The 26,320-nt window shown below is 36.9% G+C and overlaps 2 protein-coding genes across 5 annotated transcripts in view; both read right to left on the minus strand.

The window, feature by feature from the left end:
* ncoa2 (nuclear receptor coactivator 2) overlaps nucleotides 1–14,938 on the minus strand; it is a 92,525-nt gene extending 77,587 nt beyond the window's left edge. The window contains exon 1 of one of the 4 annotated variants that reach the window (XM_052596415.1): nucleotides 14,526–14,938. The gene's annotated coding sequence lies outside the window, so the exon portion shown is untranslated. Of the gene's footprint in view, nucleotides 1–13,349; nucleotides 13,723–14,525 lie in introns of those variants that run through there. The other 3 variants (XM_052596413.1, XM_052596417.1, XM_052596414.1) reach the window with 3 other exon arrangements.
* Nucleotides 14,939–15,429: 491 nt separating this feature from the next.
* On the minus strand, nucleotides 15,430–25,510 carry LOC128013432 (translocating chain-associated membrane protein 1-like 1). The gene is made up of 11 exons (XM_052596420.1): nucleotides 25,282–25,510; nucleotides 24,049–24,112; nucleotides 23,608–23,729; nucleotides 23,342–23,458; nucleotides 23,188–23,246; nucleotides 22,696–22,780; nucleotides 22,385–22,455; nucleotides 21,645–21,749; nucleotides 21,374–21,517; nucleotides 20,667–20,812; nucleotides 15,430–16,591 (listed from the first exon to the last, which is right to left on the minus strand). Exons 1-11 carry the CDS (start codon nucleotides 25,402–25,404, stop codon nucleotides 16,518–16,520), a joined length of 1,110 nt encoding a protein of 369 aa, XP_052452380.1. The 5' UTR covers nucleotides 25,405–25,510; the 3' UTR covers nucleotides 15,430–16,517.
* Nucleotides 25,511–26,320: the final 810 nt, after the last annotated feature.

A 26,320-nucleotide genomic window follows, 5' to 3' on the forward strand; every position in this document is an offset into this window, starting at 1 on the left:
ACATCAGAACAGGTACCTTTGTGAATGGTCTACAAAAATTTCCTTCGAGAGAGCCAACGCTCAATCAGATTAAGGACTTCTGTATTCTTTGCCTGTACATGTACGGAAATAGCATCAAGCCACGAAGGTGTGTGCGTGTTTCGTAGCAGACAAATAACAGCCAATGCAATGTATTTTGACGACAGATGAGCTGGCTGGTGAATGTACCAAGCTGCTTAGCAACCTCCAGTGATAATAGCTGCCAAAGTCTTCTGTCTAACGCTCTTGCTTGAAGAGAGAATTATGGATAACTTTACTAGCGCTAATTTGAAGGAGCAATTGATTCAGTTAAGGCCATTTACTAGTAATAGCACCAAGTATTGGTTTAAATATAAAACTGTTCTGTTGTTTACTGCTATCAACGATGAATTAGAAGGCCGATCAAGGAGAAGAAAATGGAAGAACACAACTCAATTGTCCAGAGTAGGATATCAACTGTTAACACTGCAATGAACAGGCTTTTGCTTTTTTTTCGTCCCCGAGTCGTTTTGCTGTTGATGATTTGACTTTTGCAAGCCGTGCACGGACACTGGCTTGCACTTTCTGGACAGTGCGGACAGCCGTGTCAGGTCTTTAGCAAGCGATGCATTTTGTGTTTTTTGTAAAGATGAGTTCTTCTGCTAGTGCTGCATTTTTGTTTTGCAAGCGGAAGCTGTATCTTTGCCACCATGTACATTCCCGCATGCTGCAGGCAAGCATCCACAGAAGTCTTTTCCCCTCTGAATTCGTACTGCATGAAAGAGCAATTAGATCTGTGGCCCAGTTTGTAGAGCTGGCCGATAGGTAGTAGACCCAGACGATTTTACAGCTATGCCATCTGGAGGATCTGCTGGAAGATACTTTCAACTGGGTGACTGTATATGTGACAACTATGGTTCTTTCATCATCGGCCGTTCAGAGCTGGAACCCAAAGCAAGGCAAGCATTTATTGAGGTATCTGTCAGCGGTTGATGACTACATTAGAGTCGTCATTCAATGACAGGTCTTTGAACAATCCAAGCAATCCAAACTGTTCAATCAGAGTCAGTTTAACACAGAATAGACCAACAAAATCAGTCTTTATCTCCTTCCAATTTTGGAGATGCTTTCCTAAAACGGCTCATTCAAACACGCCCCCACATATTTACGTCACTGTGTGGTAAGATTTGCATAACACCACCCAAATGTATATGCAAAGAAGGTGTAACATTTATTTTTGCTGTAATATTGTTACTGCTGCTGCCATGTCTTGGAGATGGTGTGCGTTTCCAAATATGGTAAGGGGCGGAACATTTCTGTCACACCCTTGAGGTATTTGACCAATCACAATGCCCTGGATAGCAGGCCAATCAGAGCACACCGTGCTTTTTAGAACGATGAGCTCTGACACGTTTCAGAAAGGCAGGGCAGAGAGGAGCAACAATAATGTCAGGTATAAGTGAAAAATGTGTTTTTTTTTAACCACTTAAACACATCGTCTTACACCAAATACACAAAATAATGTTGTTTTTAGCAACATCATATGAATACTTGGTCAGCACAAGAGACTTCTTTCAAAAAGAACAACTTCAAATTAAATGACAGTATATATTTTGATTTAGTAGATTAACCTTTTGCTTGTATTGCCCAACTCTAGTCATGACAATGAATACTGTATTATGAATGACGCAATAAAGAAAGATAATTCATTAACAGTTTACAGAACTGACCATTATGAAAAACGTTTAGTTTTTTTAGTTTTTTTTTTTATTAAGCAAAACCAGATACAAGTAAGAACTGGATCTCAGTGTGGTCGAGTTCAGTCGAGGGTCTCTGACAGTGAACAGGAAGCAATCTTGAAGCGCTTCAAATCTGCGCAGGGGTCTCGGTGGTCTCTTTACACAGTACAGTAATGTGTAGTTGGCCACTGCTTGAACCGACATTACAATGTGGACAGGAAAGCCTTGCATAGATCTCTTTAATGAAGCGAAAGTACAGCCGCACCACGTCTCTTGGCAGCATCAACCTCAAGCTCAACTTTTGGCCACCCTGGGTTAACCTGCCCTGTGATCATTGTTTCCTTCCTTAGACTTGGCATTTCTTAAAGTAGGGGCCCCTCACCACTCTAACTGTGGCTTTCTGAACCGATGCCAGGCTACACTCAATGCCAAGGATTACACTCTGGGTCTGCTGCCAGGCACACGCTGGGCTCCAGCGTGTAGAGACCTCCAGACAGCGGTGAAAAGAACACCATCCTCTCCACATAGCTGCAGTTCATATCCTCTGACACCACGTCCTCATTATCCTTGTGATCCACTTCACTGAGGGTGCCGGTAAGAAGGCGCTGATCTTTCTACCAACTTTAATTTTTCAGGTTCATTAATTGGGTTAAGAGCGCCCAGCAGCGTGTAACCAGTTAGCCCTGGTGATAACGTGGAAAACCCAGCTGCATTCAATCACAGATCTCAGCGATACCATGCTGGGCATCTACGAACGTGCTACAAAGTGGGTGAACTTTACTTGTTGGTAGCCTTTACATGATTGATTTTTGTTCTTGTGGTAAAAGACCCTTCCTTCCGACATAAACAGAATCAAAGTAGGTCACAATTCACTGGTGAACAACTGGAGCAACTGTTGAACTTGAATTAAGTCTTCTTTCTTCAGAAATGTCTACAGAACTAACTTTCCTTCCCTAAATAACTTTTCCTCATGCCCATTTAAAAAAATAAAATAGCCTAGAAAAAATATTACAGTAGCTGTGTTTACATGCACTCAATTAATCTGTTTATAATCACATTGACTGGTTGGTTGATTGATGGCTTAGTCGGACTGAAAAGTCGTTAACACTTTAGTATAACGACCAATTCTCACTAGGCCTTTTTTGTTGTGCGATATGTTGCCCCAGAAATAATTGTGATAATTGATATTAGTCATTTTAAAGACCATTTTATGCCACTAAATGTATAAAATCATAATGTAACAGCATAAAATGCAATAAGACCTACACACTTCCAAATGACAACAAACTTTGGTAACACTTTCTATATAGCCCGTAGTTACAATACATTATGAGGGTATTCTTAAGGCATTATAATGAATGCATAATGCATTATAGAAAAAAACTTAAAATATATCAACTCAATGAATCAATGAATAATCATAACAACAATTATAATAGTTACATATCAACTCAATGAATCAATGAATAATCATAACAACAATTATAATAGTTACATATTTGTGGTTATAAGTTTAAGAGTATGATTATTTATAACACACAATGAACACCAAATTAAATCTACTTTATTAACAGTATAATGGACTGTCTCATATCTCTCATTGTTTAAGATCTGCACAGTATCTCACTACAACTTGTGAGTGGTTTAATGTTGAGAGTTATTTGAGTCTTTCCTGTGGCGCTAATGTTGATTTACTGATGTGAGCTTAATACTCCAACTGAAAAAAAAAATCAGTTTTATGTGGTTACATTTTATTTTGATGGTCCCCTTAATTTGTCGACTATAAGCCACTTTGCAACAACATGCCAACTAACCCTCATTGGAGTAGTTCTATGCTCAAAAATGGTTGAATCTAAGAAATGTCATTGTGAACTTAAGAAATTGATCGGAAATGACTGTGTATTGAATTTAAACATTTAGGGCAAAAATAAACGACTTTACGAATCTGAAATTGGACTGGATTCATTTCTACTGACAAAAAAATTTGTGTATGTAAACATATCTAATGAGGAATTTACAAAGTGAATTGATTTGTAAATGTTCAATAGTATATCCACAAGACACAAACACAATTTTAGTGTCAATAAAATTGCTTACTTTGGGTTACATAATTTTATACGGAGCCCCGCTCATGGCATGCAGGAAAAAAAGTAGGCTACATCGTGTGCACGATTCACTATTTCGTTCCCTCGATTGATAAATTGGAGACACAATTTACTAATTAGTTCCCTTGATTTGCAAGAGAAATCAAGAGAACTAATTAGTACATTGTGGGCATGATTTAGCAAATAGAGGGAACAAAATACTATTTATGTGCATGTTTTAGTACATAAAGGGAACGAATTAGTAAATTGTATGCACAATTTATTTATTTTTTCTTGAATGTCATGTGCGGGGCTCCGTAGTTTTACACCTTGTTGCCAAACAACTGCAACTGCAAAAATGATTGAAACTGATCGTAAGATCTACATTTTACATTTAGAATTACAAAAAAAAGTGTGTAAAAGCTTTCGTCTTTTACATCCTCCAAAACGTAGCCTTACCAGTAAATTGAGTAATTTTTTGTCCATTTTTTGTTCTAATCAATGTTGTGACACAAATACTATTGTGTGAACTCAACCCAACTAGGAATATTCCTTCAACTATGGTACATTTGCTCTTTGTGGAGCTTACATGACCCCCATTATCTTAGCAGTGAGCCAGTTTGTGTAAGGCCACCTTCACAGTAAATATCTGTGGCAATAACAATGTCACCAGCCAAAGTCAAATCAATACATACTTGAGAGGAGAAAGAGCGTCTCGCTTGTAAGTGCAAAGCGACGTATTCAGTGCCCGTATCAGTAACACTCCTTCTGCCTGCCCTTAAACCTTTCTTCGAATAAAAAGGAAATGTAATCGCAGCTGAGGTCTAGTGATGTGCTTCTCAATCCATTCCTACAGCTCATACACTACACACAAGCTTATTTAATACATAAACATTCAAGCTGGTAAACACCTTACTACTTCTCCAGTACACTACTACACTATTTTTCATGTTTGATGCCGTAAAGCTGCTTGCTTTAAAGCAATTAACTGTATAAGTTGCTACATAAATAAATGTCAAAGGAAGTACAGTGCTGCTGCAGACATCCACATCGCTATACTCAGATGCTTGCTTAACTGCTGTTTTCTCAAAGCTGTCAAGTTTGTTGTGTGTTTATTTTGTTATTGAGAGGAAGGCATGCAGCACAAATTTGCATGTTCACAAAGCAGTGTGGGCTGCATCAGGATGTTTTGTGAACTGCTTCAATATTAAACAAAATTTACCCAAGCAAAGTATTCAGAAGTATTTAAGTGGTTAGTTCACCCAAAAATGAAAACTTCATTAATTACCAACCCTTGTGTCATTCCAAAACCACAAGACATTCGTTCATCTTCGGAACACAAATTAAGATTTTTTTTTATTAAATCTGAAAGCTCTCTGCAAGGGCAGCAAGGATATTACAACGATCAAGGCACAGAAATATAATAAGGAAATCGCCAATCATCTGCTTTTAACAGTCAAGCCAAGAAACATTTAAGCCTATGGTCTGGTTCCACTGAGGCATGCGCACAGTTGAGGTTTTGCGACAGATTTGATATGCAGTGTATGTGTGCGTTGTGTAAATATAGATGAATTATAGATAAAAATTATTTTGTTTTACAGAACACGTTAAACAATGAGATTATGAAACATTCTGTCGATATCAGGGGTAGACAACGCAAAGAAAAAGTGAGACACAAGAAGAACAATACACAAGAAAATAATAATTCTAAATATTGTACTGTACACTGATAAAACAAATGACATTGAGCAGTTGTTTAAGTGTATGGCACAACAACGGCATTCTGCATAGAGACGTAAATGAAGATCCCAAGATGAATGAAGGTCTTACGGGTTTGGAATGACACGAGGGTGAGTAGTGAATGACAGAATTTTCATTTTTGGGTGAACTATCCCTTTAACAATGAGCATATCAGTACTTAAAATGTTCACATTAAGAAATTAGTAAAAAAAAAAAAAAACAACAATCCAAGACATTTTTTTTATATTTGGATGGGCTAGATTTTAAAGTACTCCAAGCTATCGAGACTAAACCAGTATGCAACAGAGAGACAGAACATTTAGAACAGAGAGCCATCATGGACAGACACACACACAGCAGGCTCGTTAGGCAGAAGTGGGGAGTTAAGAGAGATGTGTGTAGCAATCCTGGGTCAGATTCTGAGTAAGGACAGTATGTCTGTGAGAGGAAGCGGTGAGTGGAATGAACCTAGCCATTATAACTCAGCTCATCTGGCACTGTTAGGCCTCAGGCCCGTCTACCCGCTGTTACCCTGGCAACACGCTTCAAAACTTACATTCAGTATCATTTCAGGACTACAAGAAACAATTACTGAAATTAATTTTGTTTTGCTTTAAATGTGATTCATGTGGAGAAGCAGCAAAATATATATATATATATAAAAAGAAAAAGTGTACAGCTATAAATTAAATAAATAAAAATACAAAATGAAAACAATTTGTAGTTGATTAGCATATAATTAAATTAATTTGAATAACTGTGAGGTATGTGTGGAAGAAAGAAAAAAGTATTATACAAAATGATAAAGTTATTACCGCTGTATATGTAATTTTAAAACAACTACTTAAAAAAAGTAATAAATTAATTAATTAATAAAAAAGAAAAAAAATGCAATTAATTAGTATACAATTGTAATTCATTTGATTAAGGGTGAAGCATGTGGAAAAGATACTAAATGTTTCAGGCAAGCACAAAAGAATATATACAAAAAGATAAAAAAGTTATTAGGGTAGTAAAACAACTAAATTCAATAAAAAAATTTTTAAAAAAAAAGTAAACCATTATACAAAGCAAAAAGAATGTTGAGGCTATACATTTTATTTTAAAACAATTAAAAAATAAAACATTGAAGAAAAACATTTCACAAAAAAATTGCAACTAATTAGTGTATAACAATAATAATTATTAAAAAAAACAATTATGAAAAAAGTAAAACATGAAAAAAAAAAGATTAATTAATCTATTAATTAAACACTGCAATTAATTATTCAACTGACAGTCATACTGACAACATACAGTGCTATTTTCCGACTTAAGTCACTGCTTATTGTTTCTAACTACAATTTTTTGGACACACTCCAGCTGAAGCTTTGTAAATATGCTTCCTGAGAAAAGCACATTACTGTTGAATGTGAGCAGCAATGTCATTTAGGTAGACCTGGTTTCCTCCCTGCCCTTTGCTCCCAGTGTAATTTGAGACAAGACTGAAAAAAGGACCCATGCACACAAAACCCAATGAAAGGTAGAGAGAGAGAGAGAGAGAGAGAGAGAGAGAGAGAGAGAGGGCATGTTCACACATTCAGCCGTGGTCTAACCTAATCAAGCTGGACAAGGTCATAATTTTCCAGCTTTCTTCTAATTAGGTTTAATTTGGTTACAGTAATCCTAATATACAGAGCTACCGTGTCCCGGTAAAACACACTTCCCACGTTATGCATTTATTAATTAGGGTATTACCTCTGTATCTTTCTGATTTTCTCAGCCAATGATTTTAGTGCTCGTGTTGTCAATCTGATGCCGTTTGACACTGATTTGACTTGATAGTGACTCATATGATCATCCCTCTAACTGACAGACTGCATCTTGTCACTGTGGCGTGAAAATCAAACAGCCTCGTGACCAATTTCTGTTCCTTTCAACCTTCTGCTGAGCATGCGTTGCGACCAGGCTGCCCAGAGCTGCATGCATGCGAATGTGGCGAATGCACTTTGCCAGAAGATCAAAGTTCAACAATCAGCCTGCGATTCACTGTGATGGAATACCTCAATCAATAGAGCGAGACAAAGGTCAGCTGATCCAGCTTGAAATCATGGGTCTGGACTGCTGGCTGGTTGCATGTGAACGGACCATCATGTGACCACGGCATCCACTGGTGGATATGCCATATTTAGATTCCCACGCATGAATGCCGCTAAGCCACAGGGACCTAGATGGCATCTACATACACGCATGCTCGTCGGTGAGTGCTGCCGGTATATAGGCACACCCACACACAGCAGTTTGTATGGGAATACATCTTACCACATCATAGCATTCTGACAGCGTTGGCTGACTGAAAACATCCCTAAATAAGCCAGCTACTACTACAGGATGTCAGGAAAGCTTTTACTACAAAAGGAAGTACATGCTTCCTGACTAAATCTGCATACTGATACTAGAACGATTCTATATAACACACCGCAGGGGTTTGACATTTTTCTTAGTAAAAAACGTGTTTGAAAAGTTTGAGTACATTTGAAAATTTCTCGCAGAAATGATTAGTAAATAAAATTTCTCAAATAATTACAAAGAAATGGCAGATAACACATTGAATTAAACAAGACATTTGGATATTTTTAGTTTAGTTTTAGATAGGGATGCACCGAAATAAAAATTTTGGGCCGAAACAGAAAATTCTTGTTGCACTTGGCTGGAAACCAAAACTGCTTTGTAATGATTATTTATTATTTTATTAAGTAATATAAAGTAATTTTGTAAGACTTTTTAATTTTACTCAATTTTAATGATAATGAAATTAAAAAACACAAGCCAATAAAATAACCACACTTTTACTGAAAGTAACAATAAAACTGGACAGAATTTATATTAATATTGGTAACGCTTTACAATAAGATTCATTAGTTAAAATGAACTAAGGATCCTTTCACACCTGCCTCATTTAGTTCGGTTGAATCGTACCAGAGTTCGTTTCCACCTTTGGTGCCGTTCGTTTGGGCATGTGTGAAAGCAGCAAATCGCACTCGGGTGCGCACCAAAGGCGGACCAAACTATCGTACAGAGACCTGCTTGAAGAAGTGGTCTCGGTACGCTTTCAAACTAACTCTGGAGTGGTTTGTTTGTGGTGAGAACGTGAACCGACCTTGAACAGACCCAACTGCAAGAAGTACTGATCATTTTTGGACTAAACCAGCTGCGCTGTGCATTATGGGGATGAGGAAGTGTTTGTTGACAGTTTGCACTTGAAGTACGGTTCAGTTCGCACTGAAGTTACGAGCGATGCCCCCTCGCCGTATGCAGTGCATTAGAACGTTGTTTTCAAGCTGCATCTACGCTTCATTATAGAAATGTATTGCTTACATATTGTGGTGTATACAAACAATGTAATAGATTATGGCCAGGGACAAAACCAGCCCGTGCAGTCATCTCTCATAGTATAGAATAGTTCTTCAGCAATTATTAATCTTAGTTAATGTTAATTTCAACATTTACTAATACATTATTAAAATCAACAGTTATGCTTGTTAACAGTTAATATGCTCTTAATTTACATGAACAACTGTATTAGCTGTACTACATGTTACAGCACAGTAACACTACTGCAAACAGGAACAAGTAAACTAGTTTCCTGTCAGCATGTTATTTGAGCGGACTTCGTATTTTTGTAGAGGATGCACACGAGAACATTCATAGAGCGAAATATTGAGCATTGTATCAAACCACGCAATGACGAGGAGAGTGAAACCTGCACGCTGAACACTGCCAGGTGCGCCATCAGGCCTATATATGTATTTTCGGTAGGGATGGGCGTTTTCCCCAAATATCACATTCGAATATTTGAGCTCACAAAAAACGAATATTTGAATATTCGTTTATTTAAATTAAGTTTAATGAGACAGAGGTTATATTTCAGCAGCATTTATTGTTTCCGTCATTTTTGAACAAGCTTACACACAATAAGCTTGAACATTACACATCGTGTTTTGTAGCTGAAAACGTTTAACAATGCATGCAAACAAACAAAAGTACAGATTAAAAGCAAAAAAAAGTGAACAAAGAAAAAACGTAAAGCAGCATGCAGCAATTAGGCTATTGTACAAAACGTAGCTAACAGTTAACTTTGTAACTTTGAAACTGTCAGCAATTATTTTTTGCTTTTTTTTTTCTATTGTTTTACATGTTCTTGTTAAGAAATACAGGCATGTAAACATGATCGGGGGAAAGTCGGCTCCATAGTTTACAAATTTCACTGAGAAATCGCTAGAAAATATATATATATATTAGGGGTGTAACGGTTCACAAAATTCACGGTTCGGTTCGATATGATTCACTGGTGTCACGGTTCGGTTCGGTACGTTTTAGATACAGCAAAAAGAAAAAAATGGCAGATAAATTTCCTTGATTTTTTAAAAATGTTTTATTTATTAAAACTAACAAAGTATGTTTTTTGGGGTTTTTTTTACATTGAACTGATGGAGCTATTCTTTACCCATCTTCTATGGTGTTTTCTTAGCAGCATACTGTATAAAACAAAAACAGCTCCTTATAAAAAAAAAAAAATGAAAATAATATATTGTTGTAGTAGTTATGAACAAATACAAAGATGTAACTTTTTATATGGAACTCTATAACTCTTTATATTCAGCGTGTTTTTATTTAATTGGTTCTCTATAGGGCTTATGTTTTTTGGAACAAAGCAGGAATTACGGTCTGTCTGAAATGGGCTCGTGAAGGAATATTGTAGGCTAACGGGGCTCAATTACATTAAGCATGTTCTTAAAACCTGTGTTTTCCACTACAGAGTACGCTCGCTCACTCAGTACACGCTGAAGGCTCGTTGCAAAATGGCTAAAGGGTCTTTCACACAGGACGCGGTATGCGCGGCGCGGGACCCTGGGCTAACCGTTGCCCTTCAGATACAACGCGATTTGCGCTGCACTATGCCAAGAGCAAAGTAGGTGGAGTTTTCAAAACTGCCAGTGCATAAGTTCTATTTATAACAGTTCTTCTATCTAATAACGTGCAGGCCTGTTAATTGTATCGTAATTGATTTCCATGCTTGTTTGGATGCCCCAATCGATTGGTAAAGTGCACCCAAACACCAGACCTGTTGGTTATTGGAGGATCTTCTATTTCTGGTCTGTTAAACGCTTTGGCCACTGCGTACCGTGCATGAACTGCTCGCTCACTCAGCGCGTACTGAGTGAGCGAGCGCCTGACTGAGTAGCCTAACATAAACATACAAGTTGGAGTTTTTTTCTTCTTCGGGAGTGTCAGGGGCGTTGCCTGTTACGTCGTTTGGGTTATTGGACTACCTTGTTGAACGCATCTCATATTTCACAATTTTTTTTTTTTTTTCAAATATAATTAATTAGTCCAACGAACCGTTCGGTACATAATGCGTACCGAACTGAAAGCCTCGTACCGAACGGTTCAATATGAATACACGTATCGTTACACCCCTAATTTAATTTTAAGAATTACAAGTTTGCTTGCATATACATAAAACTATCAAACAATACTCTGCATTGTTCACAAATCAAACTAATTAAAGCAATGGACACATTACTCTTATGTTGGGCTGTGGGAGCATTTGCTCACCACACAAGCCCTACTGTGGAATGTGTCAGCATGATGTAAGAGGTGGGTAACAAAGCTTGCATGAACTGAACTACTGGTCCAACAGGCTGAGTCGCACTACTGCAGCACTGATGCAAATCTGAGGTGAACACCAGCTGTCAGTGCATATGCTCCAAGCTTGGGCATTCAAGCAGTTAATTTCTTATAAACCACCAATGGAGTAAACCAATAGGGTTTGGTTGCTGAGAACCTGTTCTTTTACAGAAACAGGTTAAACAGAACAGTCATGACATTCGTTTCAGTTAACAACAAATTGATACTAAATACTACTTTCATTTGCTAGTTGCGTGCAACGCTGCTGTACCGAATCGCAAAAATATAGCAACCATTGCCAAACCAATCACTCTTATGGACCAGTAAAGTATATTTTTTATTTAATGCCATGTCTGCATCTTAGGCTATTTTCATGGCAAAAACTATTTTAGAAATATATAACAAATACAATAAAAACCAGCAAACAAACAAGTTATATTACACAATTGTATTATTATTATTATTATTATTACATTAACATATATGTTATTGGACCAATTCTTTATAGTGAATCAAAAACACTTCAGTTTAAATCAGTAAGTTGACTCTCCTACTGAATCACAAGTGTTTTGTCACGTGTTACTCGAAATTAACCAATAATTATATTTAAAAGCATTTTTAACACATTTTAATAGCATGTCACATTTTGTGTTTGTTTGTAATTTATTTCTGCTTCATTGTAACTTTTGATACAATCTAAGGGCTGTAAAAGCAAATCGTATTTCTTATTTACAAATATTTTTATATTATTTGACATTAGTTGATGGATTTACTGACATTAAGCAACGAGCAATAATTTGTATTTATTAATCTTTGTTAACACAAATACAGCTGTCTGCCATTGTTAATTCATGTTAACTCAGGTCAGTTTAGAAGTAATTTTCCTTGTTCGTACATATTAACCAAAGTAGTTAACTAATGTTAACAAATGGAACTTGTAGTGCGAAATGTTATCAAAATAAATCGTCTATGGCTTGGTTAATGAAGTGGAATCCTTAGAGGAATCGAAATAGAACCTAAACCATTCTCAAATTCTCGCAATATAGCCAAGTTTTAATGAGAATTAAATGAGTGAGATGAAAGGGAGAGTGGGTTAAAAACAACAACAATAGAATGTAGACAAAAAAAAAACTTTCAAGTCCAAATGTATACAGGATGAGTTGAGACTTAAATGCTAAGGTCTAAACATGACCTAGACCCAATGAACAACCCGGCGGCGTGACGTCATACACCGTAAACCCTCGTCACGGCGGCTACGAACTCTGTCGACCAAACTAAAAATCTCCTGGAGAGCTGGACGACAAAAGCAGCCTTTGCTCCACATATAAGCGCTTGTGAAAATAGTGCAGCTCAGACAAATCACGAGGTAAATGCCAATTAGCAGCATTCCCAGCTACTTGCGCCCCAACTTTTCCTTTCTTCAATCAGTCGAGCTCCAGAAAACCGATCCGTGGCGTGCAGTAGTTTGAGCAAAGAGCTGACTCACTAATCTCGACCCGCATAGAAACGACACGCGGAGACTGACAAATAACAACGCGCGTTTACTTTCAATAGATCGTCCCCGCGAACGCTACATTGTTGCTTTTAGCGGCTCGCTTTAGAACTGTAAGAGTCCGACTGGCTACACAAGCATTCCAGTGGAACTCCATTCATCCGTTACGATGTAACCGCTCGGCCAGCTAAAGTTAAAACCCCACTGAATATCGCTGGACTTGCCTTCCTCGCCTAGTCAAATGGAGGCTCGCAGGCTAAAGCTAGCCAGGCAAATAAGAGGGGGAGCTGGCTAAACTTAATCGCTCAAACGGGAGCAGCGCGGGCGAATTAAGTAAATAAGCAAAACAATTGAAATGTTAAAACAATAACAGCCGTGCATCCGCTTCAAGGTCGCGCAAAGAGATTTGTTTACACAACGACAACAGGCAAAACACAACTCTCTAACTTTGCAAAGTGGCCAGGCTGAAATAGCGAGTGTAGCTGGTTTAGCAAGCTAATGCAGGATACCGCCGCCGCGGAACTGTGATTGGATCCTGCAGCGAGTGTGTAAAAATCGCGTTACAAAGCCACCCCAAACCGCCATTCACTGGCAAACAATCAACATTTGCAACCACGTCTGACTTACGGTGTTTTGTTTCCTTTTAAATCCTGTACGTTACGTCCAGCTCTGACCTTCGGGTTGGTGAAACAGCATTATAGTTAACTGCCGCCGCCATGTTTCTGCTGCCTTATGCCTAACGATGGCTGGCTGCTTGTTTATCTCGCCAGCAAAACCTCCCCCACATACTCTGGGCACCAGTATCTACTCGTTTACTCTAGCCTGCATAGCAACCTCGCAGTGAGCAACGAGGCAAAATGATGATACAGCAAACGTAAGGACACTGCTCACCCGCTGGATTGGATTCTCTGAGTCTTTGTGGGTTTCATAATATTACGGGAGGTGATCAAAACAGTGTTGAAAGGCCAGTTTACAAAAGCTTTCGCCTTTAAACTGGTGCCGTGGGAGGAAAAAGTGTGCCAGAGTGGTCCGGTTACGAGTCGGTGTTGTTGTTATCCCAAACCCAAAGCAATCTGCACTCTATTATCAATGTCATAACAGCTTAATTAGAAGTCACATTAGATTGAGCCACATGAAACTACTTTCCAGACCTCCATACATCTCATCCTGCGTGTTATGGTTTATTACTTCAGGACTCTTAATATACATTTAAACCTACATGAGTTAGTAAATAAAAACTTTTGTAATAAAACAAAGTACAAACGTGACATCAGAACATTGTCCACCAAGTTAAGGCCCTGACAATATAAGAGAAAATTCAAGAGCGTTTGAGTATGAGAACAGTAAATAGTCCCTTTAAATCCAGTTTTATCCGCCATTAGTCTTTTTTTTCTTATATCTTCTAGACGTTTAAATAATTGTTATAGCTAAACGTTTCAAGTCTTGCGAGTCTGTCCTGAAAAACAATCAATATATGAAGATTTTGTCACATCACTGAAGGAAATGTTATTATAGCTTAATAATAAAATATTAAAATAATTATTTTTTGTTGTTGCATTTATCCGACACATTTCCTCGGTTATGAGTCCACATCTGTATCCGTCGTTTAAAGGTAAAGAACATCTGTGAAATACCATGAGAAGAAGCCCCTATAAGGTTTTTTTTACAGTCTTAGTACGCCACCATGTATCATAGCTGCGTTGTTATCAAATACACAAACATTTCTTACTTTTCTTCCAGAATACAAGCCTCAAATGGCCACGAGCTCAGTGACTGTTTGACGGGCAGAAAGCCAACGCTTACCGTGATTACTCAGCACTGCGATAAACCCCAAATTGTGTCAGGTATCCGATCAAACCCCACACGGCGACAGGTTGATTTCCTGTAGAAGAATCCTTCCATGTGAAGCCAGCCAGCGAGCGAGATGAAGCACGGGCGAATCGAAACGAATAGTACGGCGTGTCGACCAAAGGTCTACAGCGAGTCTAACTTCTCTCAAAGGGAAATCTTCAAACAGTGACTTATGCAATATTCGCTGTTCACACTCTTTCGGACTGGCACGCGCTTGACAACAATTGTGAAACAGCGCGGTGTTGCAGTAACGAAACGTCCCGAAAGAGACTGCCCTATCAGTTCAGGAAAGCATTTAAAGAAATGTTATTTTGGTTTCATATTTTCTACTTTTGCTAATGGAAAATACCCACAACGTACGCGAAGAATGATTTGTGAAAACCAATGAATATCACTGTGCTTACTATAAAGAAACATCTTGGCGAACAGCGCCACCACATGGTCAACACCGACACTTGAAAGAAAAATGACCTCTTAAAGCAAAATGAAAATCAAGTTTTCAGAATGTTTTTTTTTTTACTGTATTCCATTTGAGAATTACGTATCCCTTTATTAAATAATTTTCCCTTTTTTTCTCCAAATGTATTATTATTATTAGGCCTATCCCTTTTCTCTGCCAGTTAGATTCACGAGCAACTGTTGCTATGGTTACTGTTCACGAGTGTTATTTGGCGCTCTCTGACTAACTCGGACTCGAAACGCTGTTTGAAAAAAGTCAGTTTTTTAGCGGTTCAGTGAATTCAACCGCTTTTCACGAATTCATTACAAAAATAATATTTTTGAAAACGTTTTGCCCGTTGTTTTCTAAAATGTGGTAAAACAGACTGATAACCAATACAGAGCTATGGGACAAACACTGTGAAAACAAACATTTTATTTATGCATTCACTGGTTGTCTTTCTCATTGGTTGTACTTGGGTAAAATAATTGTGAGATGACAATGCTTTTATTATTATTGAACGTCATTCTCTATATACTGTTGTTTTTAAATCAAAACGATCAATGAAAATGATTTCTGAGAACTTTGCCTTAGATCCTGACTTCAGTCTCACACTCTCACTGGAAAGACACTTGTGATTTGACATGTGTAATCAACATCAAACCGCAAAGTCAGATTTATCAAGTTCAAGAATAAAAGGTATAATCTACTGACAAATCAAAAGCACACAGCTTTTGTTCATTTTGTTCATCATCCTTTGCTAATTTAACAGTTTGTGAAACATTACACTTTTTGCTTACCTTGACCAGTCATGCAGTACAGTGCAACTGAATGGAATTCATTAAAAAGGCATCAAATTAACATTTTTGCTTATCTTTTTTTCTAATGAAAAATGTGACAATGCATTTATACAACAGAAATGAAAAGACATTAGACGTGGTTCTAAATGCATGATAGAGTCAACAAAAACTGTGAGCTTTCAGAGAACTTTAAATACAACCCTGATTTCAAACTCAAGTTAAAATACTGAGATATTCCTCTCTGATCTGTCAAAATGATGTATGGTTAGGCACTTGTAAAAATAAGTTACATTTTCCCCACAGCTTTCATGTTTTCTTTGTAGGTATGGCTGGATCATAGATTTGGATTTGGGATTGCAGCATTAAGCAAATAAAGCAAAGAGCATATGGACCTTCACAATAAGGAAACAAATGTAAGGGGGGAATAAAAAGACCCCCTCCAGAATTCCCCAAAGCCACTTTTCCTTAAGCCCTTCTTGCAAAGAGACATAATAGTTGGATGGATTCATGAAATACAGCATTCAGCATCCTACAGTATCAAGATGCAGGATGAGGATGTCATATTGCAAGTTTTTTTTTTTTTTTTTTTTCAGATAAACAAGAGGGGAAAGGGAAAAGGGGCTACAGATAAACTGTGGGACGAGAGAAGGGAGAGGAATGATCAGGCTGATTTCAGCCAGGGCAGAAGTTGGGATCAAGAGCAGTTTATGATGACTTCTCCTTCCTCGCTCTTGGGGAATCTGCTCCACTGGCTCCAACAGATCCGTTTACTCCATTGGCTGTGAAAATACAAATGAGAAGATGATTCACACAAGTGAGTTTGTAGATACTTGGATACCTTAAGTGTGGTTACTATTTTTCAAAGGTTTAAGATAAATGTTTTTTTTTTTGTTTTTGTTTTTTTCAAAAAGTCTCTTATACTCACCATGGCTGCATTTATTTGATCAAAAATACAGTAAAAGCAATACAAATATACAGAAAATGAAAATTGAAAAAGATCTTCTGTTTTAATACATTTCAAATTTTTATTTATTTTTGTAGTGGCAACGCTGAATTTTCACCAGTCATTACTCCAGCATTGACAATGGTTATTAAATAGGGGCAGTTGTGGCCTGATGGTTAGAGAGTTGTAACCTGAAGGTTGCAGGTTCGAGTCTCAAATGGCAGGAAATGTTGGTGGGGGAAGTGAATGAACAGCGCGCTCTGCCACACTCATTACCCACATCTGAGGTGTCCTTAAGGAAGGCATTTAATCCTTGGTCCTCAGGCACCAGTGCTATGGGTGTGTGTGTGTGTGTGTTCACTACTCCTAATGTGTGTGCACAAACTTGGATGGGTTAAATACTGTAAACAAATTATTTTTAAGTATGGATTACCATTACTTGGACTTGAAGTCACATTAAGGGCTGCAAGATGTATACATAAAAAAACCAAACAATAATCAATGATTCATGATCGCGTGTTCTCTGTGTGATGGTTGGTCAGTGTGAATTGAGTGCTTTAAATTATAAACTCGTGATTTCAAATTATGCTGCACTTTATGCAGTTGCCCACTTTCATATTTATGTCATTTTCACTGTGTGCTGTATGTAAAATGAGTGTTACCCTGGCTTTATTTGAAAAATAGGATTCCCAATGCACACAAACTTCCCAGAATACCGAGTCCCCTGTTGGTTACAGATTACTTCCTTTTTAATTATATTTTTATTAAATATTTATTTGTGAAAAATACCTTGTTTCCAAAGTATGTTTATTTAACATATTAATTATTTTTTTTATCCATTGTCAAATGAATTCAAATTTCTTATATACGAATTAACAAAAAAAAAAATGATATTGGCTATCGGCCACCCTGCTTTCCAAGATATCAGCAGTCAAAAAAAACAAAAAACAATATTGGTCGACCACTAGACCCGACACAACAAAATTTAGTAGAAACCCAATCCAATATAATCAGTGATGCTGAATACACACTAGATGTAATGTGACCTCAAATCCCAGACAGCAAACTGCTCCCGCGTTTTATTTATGACAGACTGTTCAAATGATTAGAAACAGTTGCTTTTCACATCCGGGGTGTTCAAAGAAAACTATCAGTATGAATATAACGATCAGCATAGACCTACTAAATACACGCATCCCATGATGTGACTTTGCGGATGCGCACATCGTAGGGCTAGGCGGTATATCGAGTTTGTACGATATATTGTTATTTTCTTTATAAGCGATTCAATATGAGCCAATACAGTTTATATCGATATACAGTAGTTTGATATGAGCGCATCTGAGAATATTGCCAAGGACACTGTCGGAGCTGCTGCGGAGAAAGTGCATAATCCAATTTGTTCTAATCGTGTGGCAAGCTTCATATTAAGGCCTTTAAAAAAACGGTAAGACAGTTTATAGTTTGCTGTTATATTAGTTTAAGCGGCTCGGCCAGTCAGATGCTCGGACAGAAAGTCAGCTTGTGCTGCTGACAGAGACACTAGGCTACTCGCACTGTTTAATGTGTTCGAGATGTGCTGTGTTCCTGAATGCATAACTTACATTTCACAGATATATTCTCCATCTGTAAATGTTAGAAAGCCATGGAAATATTTCAACAGGGTTCGTACAGAAACTGCAAAATTAAATTCCAGGACAGGAATTTTTAAGCACTACTTTTTGGTTTTCATGGACTAAAAAAAAAAAATATATATATTGAAATATTTTGTTCGAAATTGAAATTATCAAAATATTGTGTTATTATATTTCAAATTCAAATAAACTAAATGGCACAAATATGACCACGCAATGGCTGTGGCAACTTTAACATTTGAAAGGATATTATGGCAAAGTTGTAGCTTTCCTTTTTCAAACTGATTTTTTTTTTTTTATAAATATGACTGACCTGAAGAATGAAATCTGTATCATACACTTGGGAAATTAGATAACTAGGGTGTGTGAAAATACACTTCATGAGCTCACGAGGTATGCAGATACTTGGTTCACTAGGTTTAAATACATTTTAATAATAAAAAAATTAAATTACAATATATTTGTCTTTTAAAAATCACAGAAATCAAAACAATACAATTGTATTTTGAAATATTTTAACTATTCTAGGACTGCAACTAATAATTGTTTTGGTAAATCATGTTATCTACTGATTATTTTGACAAATGAGTAATACAAATAGAATTAAGTGAAAAACAGGCTTTAGTATGACTATTTATATATATACTAACGATGAGACAATAATAAATGGTAGGGCTGCACGATAAAAATCACACCCAATATTTAATGCACATCTTGTCAGTAAAGCCGGTTCTGTAATCAGCACTAAATCTCCATCACTTACGTACTTTTACATGAAGCATCATTAACTACACAGAGCCGCTGTTCACTGACAAGCTGCACAAAAACACAATCATATTTTGGGCATGTTTTGCCCAGCTTGTCAGTGAACAACGGCTCTGTGTAGTTAATGCTGCTCCATGTGAAATCGCCCAGATAATGGAGATTTACCGCTGATAACAGAACCGGCTTTATTGACAAGATGTGCATTAAATATCACATCTGATTTATCGTGCAGCTCTAATAAATTGTTCAAATGTAATAGGTGATTTGAAGGATTGCCATTTTCATAGTATTTTTTTCCCCATACCATGGAAGTCAACAGCTACTATTAACTGTTTGGTTAACAAAATAGCTGAAAGTAATTCGTACAGGCTTGGAAGAACTTGTGAGCATGAGTAAATGACAATTTTACCAAACATTTTTGGTTCGGGTCTTTCGGTTCAGTATGCACGTGTACCGCACAAAGTTGAGGACAAATTCTTCTGCATACACTCCTAATTGAGATTGAAAATAGAGGCAATGGTCCAAGACAAATACTGTTCAGTTTCTTGCACAGGCGTATCGTTTTGTGTCTTTATACATCAATGTATCATGACTAGCCACAGGGTTTAATTTGGTTTTATCTGTGTATGTTTTTTTTTGTGATTACCATCCACTTACATTATAAGACTGATAGACTAAAACAGTTTGAGCTAAAAATCTCTGTGTTCTACTGAAGAAACAAAATCACTTACATCTTGCATGCCCTGGGGGTAAGCAGATAAAAAAAAAATTTTTTTTTTTTGGGTGAACTATCCCTTTAATAAGAGCAATACGCTTTAAAACAACTCTATATTCACAAAACAGTACAGTCTGAAGTACGTTATAGCTTAAAATGTAGATTCTAACCCTTCTTTGTTAAAGAATGTTAAAGGTATAGTTAACACACAAAAAAAATAATTCTGTCATTGATTACTAACCGTCATATCGTTCCAAACCTGTAAGGTATTTCTGATGAAATATGAGAGCTTTCTGACCCTCCAAAAACAGTAACAAAATGTAGGAAGGACTGTTAAAATAGTCTATGTGACAAATGAACGAAAGTCTTACAGGTTTGGAACAACATGAGGGTGAGTAATGAACTAAACAGAATTTTCATTTTTGTGCAATAAGGCGCAAAATATACCTCGGTACAGTACTTGCGTTGGCTTACACCCAAAACATGCACATCTCTCAGACAGCATACAACTCAAAACCTAGTTTTCTTTATTGCTTTCTGCATGTCAGTGGTCAGATACGCACAAAATTGTCAAAGTGCCATTTCGGCAAGTATTCATGTAAACGTTTATGTCTTTAGTGAATGCAAACCGTTGGGAGGAAATCAGATGCATGTCTGTATATTGGTAAAATAAAGTGGCAGCATCCTCTAAAATGACTCATATCATCAGTCATATCACCCGCCCCTAACTGGAACATTAGAATAGTGTGTAGTATTTTAATAAACGTGTAAACTGATCTTAAGTTGGCAATACTGACCTTTCTTTGATTTGCTCTTAGAAGAGGATGATTTCTTCTTTAAGGTCTGGGTCTGTGCGTGTTCTCTCCATCGTCGCAGCTGGAAGTTGATAAATTTCCACATCATAAAAGCCTGAGAGGTGCATATTGCAGCCAGGACAGTCAACCTGAGAGCAACAGAGTGCCATTACAAACAACAATAAGGCAAAAGGTCGTCATTGCTTTTCCATCATCTGGCATTTAAATGAATCATATCCATCCAAAAGGCTCTCACTTTAAGTAGAAAAGCTTTTATAATCTGATTATATATTATGCATATTATGAGTTGAGACTATTTTGAGGGCAGACTGGAAATTTTGGGCCACTAGAGCAAATTTTTATATTTGATGCCAAGAGGTTTTTTTTTGGCACTCTCACTCTACACTTTTATACTGAAAACCAAACACTTCAAAACAAAACTGTGCAAATCAGATTTGGACAGCCTTGCACATGCCACAAAACCGGCATGGTACAGACCATTTGATTTTAACACAGATTTTCTTCCTTTAAAGCTCTACAGAAAACAAGGCACTTGCTTTATAATAAGTTGCTAAAAATTGCTTCTTGAAAAATTTCTGAAGAGCAATCCAAAATGCCTTAAGACATTTGCATGATTGATCTTAATTATTTTCCTTCCTTTCCTTTGCAAAGATGAAGGAATACAACAAGATGAATACCACCCAGCTCACCGAACAACCAGGATATTAAAGTTTCCCTCTGCGAGGTTCAGACCCTGTTTCTCTGCTCCGGCCAGCCCAAAGCCCACAGTGAGAACAGACAGGGAAAGAGTCAACAACCGGCCCAGCACAAACAGAACAGCCCACACTGTAAACCTGTGAACATACACAACATGCTTCATATTGGCCATCCTTTCCTGAGTTTCAAACACAGAAATGTGCACAGTAAAAATCAGTAGAGGTGTTTATTAACTGGACTTGGTCTGTAATGAACAGCACTGACCCGGTCTGTCTGTCTTCATTGCTGAAGTAAATGAGTCGGGATACATGGAAGAGGAACTCAACAAAGTAATGCAGAACCAGCAAAACCAGGCCCAACCGGTTCAGACTGGAAAACACATCATTAATGGTTTAAACATAAGTGAAAATGCTGTACTTTAAAGAGTCTTTAAAAAGTGTAATTTCCTGTGACCTTGGAATTCATTTTAAACCATGTCATAATCAGGTGCAACAACAGCCAATCAAAAATATCTGATTTCTAAAAGTTTGCAGTCAGTCAGTCAGTAAGTTATATATATATATTTGGGAGGGGGGGGGGGGGGGGTGCTCAAAAAGGCTGCATTTATTTGATCAGAAATGCAGTAAAAGCTGTAATATTTTGAAATATCATTACAATTTAAAACGATTTTAATGTAATTTTAAAACACTATTTATTACTGTGATGGCAAAGGTGATTTCTCGGCTTCATTACTCCAGTCTTCAGTGTCACATGGTCCTTCAGAATCATTCTAATATGCTGATTTGGTTATCAATGTTGAAAACAGCTGAGCTGCTTAATTTTTTTATGGAAACCATGAGACTTATTCTCTACATTTTATGAGAGGTCGAGTATTTAGAGCAGGATTCTGGATCAATTAGATTTAATGTTCAAGTGAACAGGTAATTTATGTTGTAGTAAAAAAAAGTAGCAAAAAAAACGTGTGCCCTGACAACCGTTAATGATGATTAATAAACATTGCTTACTTCAGAACATATGCCCCAGTGATGTGGACCAGGTAAAGACTGATATAAACAAGCTGACGAGGAATGTCCTCCTGAAAAATAAAACAAAGCAACATTTACTAAAACATCCAAATAAATTAACTCCTTGTATGCACATCTGAAAATGTCCACAGTGTTGGTCTATTGTCATGTCTTCACTAAATTTCCATAAAGTAAATGTTTGGTAAACACAAAGGCACTGGAAAAAGAAATCAATCCGTTCACAATAGCAGGATGCATGGATATGGTTTTCAATACATGTTTGCGCATCCTCAAACCCTTTGCTTGCTTACTTTCTTGGTCTTCTGGAAGTAGAGCTCAGGGATAGCATGAAGCCAGTAACCAAGCTGACAGATGTAGTAGAACTTCAGCTGGAACCTGAAACAAGACAAGCAACAACTTTAACATCTCCACGACTCCTGGAAGTCAAACATCAATGATAACTGCATTTGCAAGCGGTGTGTTCCATACAGTAGGTCTACAAAAATCAGAAGAGAGAATTAGAGGTAGACTAATGCAAGGTAATTTGATCAGGAGTCTTGAGAAATCTTTTAAACTGTCTTCTCGATTCGAACCAGCCTGGGAGATCAGTTTACTAAAGAAGATGTATTTTATGAGTGCTCATGCAGCAGATGTGAAGCTAGATAGAATATGAACCTCCACCATTCCATGGCCCACATTGAAACACCCTTTTGTTAATCAACATATTCCATTATTTTCAATTTCAACATGCTATGCATTTAAATTCATCTGCACTTCCCAGCCACACAGACAGCTGTACTTACGCCATAAGAGTGTGTGGGTAACCGTCCCAAAGGCTGACCGGATTGGACAAGAGGTTCTCCTTCAGAGGAAGCAGATCAAGTCAGATGAATCTTCCAGACACCGTTATAAACACCAAGCTCATATTTATATGTAGCAGAGTAGTGAGGCTCTTACAGAAACAAGAATGCTGGCTCCCCACAGGCAGGAGAAGAGGTAGAAGGCACTCAGCTGACCCGACTCATTGAACTTGCTGTGCTTGGTTTTGGAGAAGTGCATCTTCCTGTTGATTTTCTGAAGAGTCGTGGATTCAAATAAATGGCCACACAAATCAAAACATGTATTAGTACTAGCTATTAAGATTCACGTGAACATTTATGGACAAACGTTAGTTGTTTCAGATAAAACATCGCAAGGTTATTCAGTTTATACAGGATACTTACATCTAGCACATATTCCTGAATAATGGCGTGCATAATGATGGCAACCAGCATGTAGAAGAAGACAGTGGCCACATCTTTCAGACCGTAATGGAAGTAATTCACTGCTGTTTCCTCTGGACCTCCTAAAATCCATGAAACAAAATTCAAGTTTATTTTATAGCGCGATTCACGATAAATCATTGCAAAGCAGCTTTAAGGAAAATTACATTTCTATAATATATTGAGTAGTAGCTTATCAATGGTGATTGTCAAATTGAGGTTACATATGGCAAGTTAAAATTCAGATGATGTAATCAATCAGATGATGAACACTTTTAACAGCAATAATCATGTGTTGCAATCAAAAAAAATACAAGCGTAAAAATTATCATAATGCAGTCTTATTAAATGCTAAATTGCATGATTGCACACCAAGTATGGTAACTTCTTGAGCATACTTACCATTTGCTGGAATTGTTACATTGTATTGCACAGTTATGAACAAAACCGCTACCTTTGACGTAATCTACATGGAGGGAAATATAAAAATGCAGTCAATACACAAATAAAGTAATAGTTAATCTCAAAATGAAAACGCTGTCAATAGAGAACGGCAGCCAGACTGTCATCATTCACTTCAATTGTATGTAAAATAAGGTTTCCAATGCAAATGAATGGTGTTAAAAAAATAAGTCATGCAGATTGTAAGCAACATGAGGGTAAATACATGAGTTATATTTTTGTGTACAATTTTCCCTAAGGGAATGAGAGATATATATATATATATATATATATATATATATATATATATATATATATATATACACACACTAATTACAATCAGTTTCTCATCAAACACATTTTCTAAGATATTCTAATGTATAGTATACAATAATTTACTTTAGAAATGCTCTTTAAGTACAAAAAAATCTGTTCTAGTAGTGTAAACGTCATTTCCCATGATGCACCAGCACTGGCGCTGATTGTAGCAAACTATCGTTCAAATCTAACGGTTGTGCATACTCGCATTCCTAACGAGTGCTGAGAGTGTAAAATCATTAGGTTACTATCAGTAAAATCGTTTTAGTAACAAGAATCGTGACCGTGCTGCCGCTGTGCACCGGTGACAGCGCGCGGTCTTTCTCCGATTGCCACGTAACACTTCATTTGCGCGTCAAAGTATCAGTGCAGCTACAATGTTACGTAATCATCTTTACAAATCAACTCAGATTTTCCGTTCAACACTCATTTAAATATAATAAATTTGCGCGGGTGATTTTTATTTATTTTTAGCTCGCGGGTTTAAAAGTTCCCTTAATCGCTTCACAGGGAATTCCTCTCTCGCGCTCACGCATCATGTCTGTGTGAATCTAAAGTCCCAGCTATTTGAATGCAAAGCCTGACAGTAAAACCTAACGTTACTCTAAAAGTTTAATTTATATGAATCATAAATATACAAGAGGATTAAAAAAATGCTGCACTTTAAAAGGTTAAACCAAAAAGTAACAGTTCTATCTGCAGTTAAAGGAAGTGAAAGGGTACTGTATGACAGAACACGAAAGATCCGTTAGATTTCTCATAGAAGAAAAAAAGCCAAAATATAAACACCGATCAGGCTGATTTTGTCACCTTTGACTCCAGACTGGTCTTACATCTGTAAGAGCGAATTCATTCATTTAAAAAGTGGATTCTTACCTCAAACATAAGACCCAGCAGAAACACCATAGCAACGCAGGACACAATATCCGCGTGGTTCTGGATCACAAACTCGTGGCTGAGCACCGGAGGGTTCTTGTTGTTCTTCTTTCGGATTCCCATCTTGGTGGATTGTTGAAAGAACTTTTGGTGAGCGTGAACGCGTGAGGAACACGTCTTCACTATTGTTATCTGGCAGGCACGTCAGTCTTAACGCCTACTTCTGTCTTTCTTCTTCCACCCCCTTTTTTTCAGATGCAGTAGCGCCATCCGTTGGACTGGAGGAAAGGAGACGTTTCATTCATTTTGAGGTCAAGAGCCCTTCTTAGTGAGTGGATAATTTTGTGTACAAATGGTAATGACTAATTTAATAAATATAATTTTGTAAGATGGAGCTGCTTAACTTTAGCTTTTGTTAAAGTAAACAATATTTACACACACTTTTATCTAATATAATATTATATAATATGAATATATGATGTATTTTATTTATTATGCTAAGACTTTATTTTAAATAATTTGGTTTTGTTCACCAATGCTGCATTTTATTTTATTATTATTATTATTATTATTATTATTATTATTATTATTATTATTATTATTATTATTATTATAAACAGTAGTATTGTCAAATAATATTACAATAAAAACTGTTTTCTATTTTAATATATTAAAAAAAAAATGTATTCCTGTGATGAAAAGCTGAATGTTCAGCAGTTATTATGATCCCGCAGAAAGCATTTGTATAGGCTGACTATATTTTATTCATTCTTTTCATAAAAATGAGTGCACAAATTGAGATCACACAATAATTGTGGATGCCCTGCTAATGGAAGATGGTGTTGTGCAATGTGCTCTGAATCAAGTGTTTAAACAAGTCGCTTAAATGAGTAAAAATTTAGAAAACTGATGACAAGCTAAAAAGAAAATGTAATCAACGAAAGGAGTTGCAATGACCCCAAACACTTTGTAGCGTGAAACTCTGTAAAACACGTAAAGCAGCATACCAAAACAGGCATTTCTTGTGTTTCATTTTTTT

Source organism: Carassius gibelio, chromosome B24 (genome assembly GCF_023724105.1).
Source record: "Carassius gibelio isolate Cgi1373 ecotype wild population from Czech Republic chromosome B24, carGib1.2-hapl.c, whole genome shotgun sequence".
Lineage (NCBI taxonomy): Eukaryota > Metazoa > Chordata > Actinopteri > Cypriniformes > Cyprinidae > Carassius > Carassius gibelio.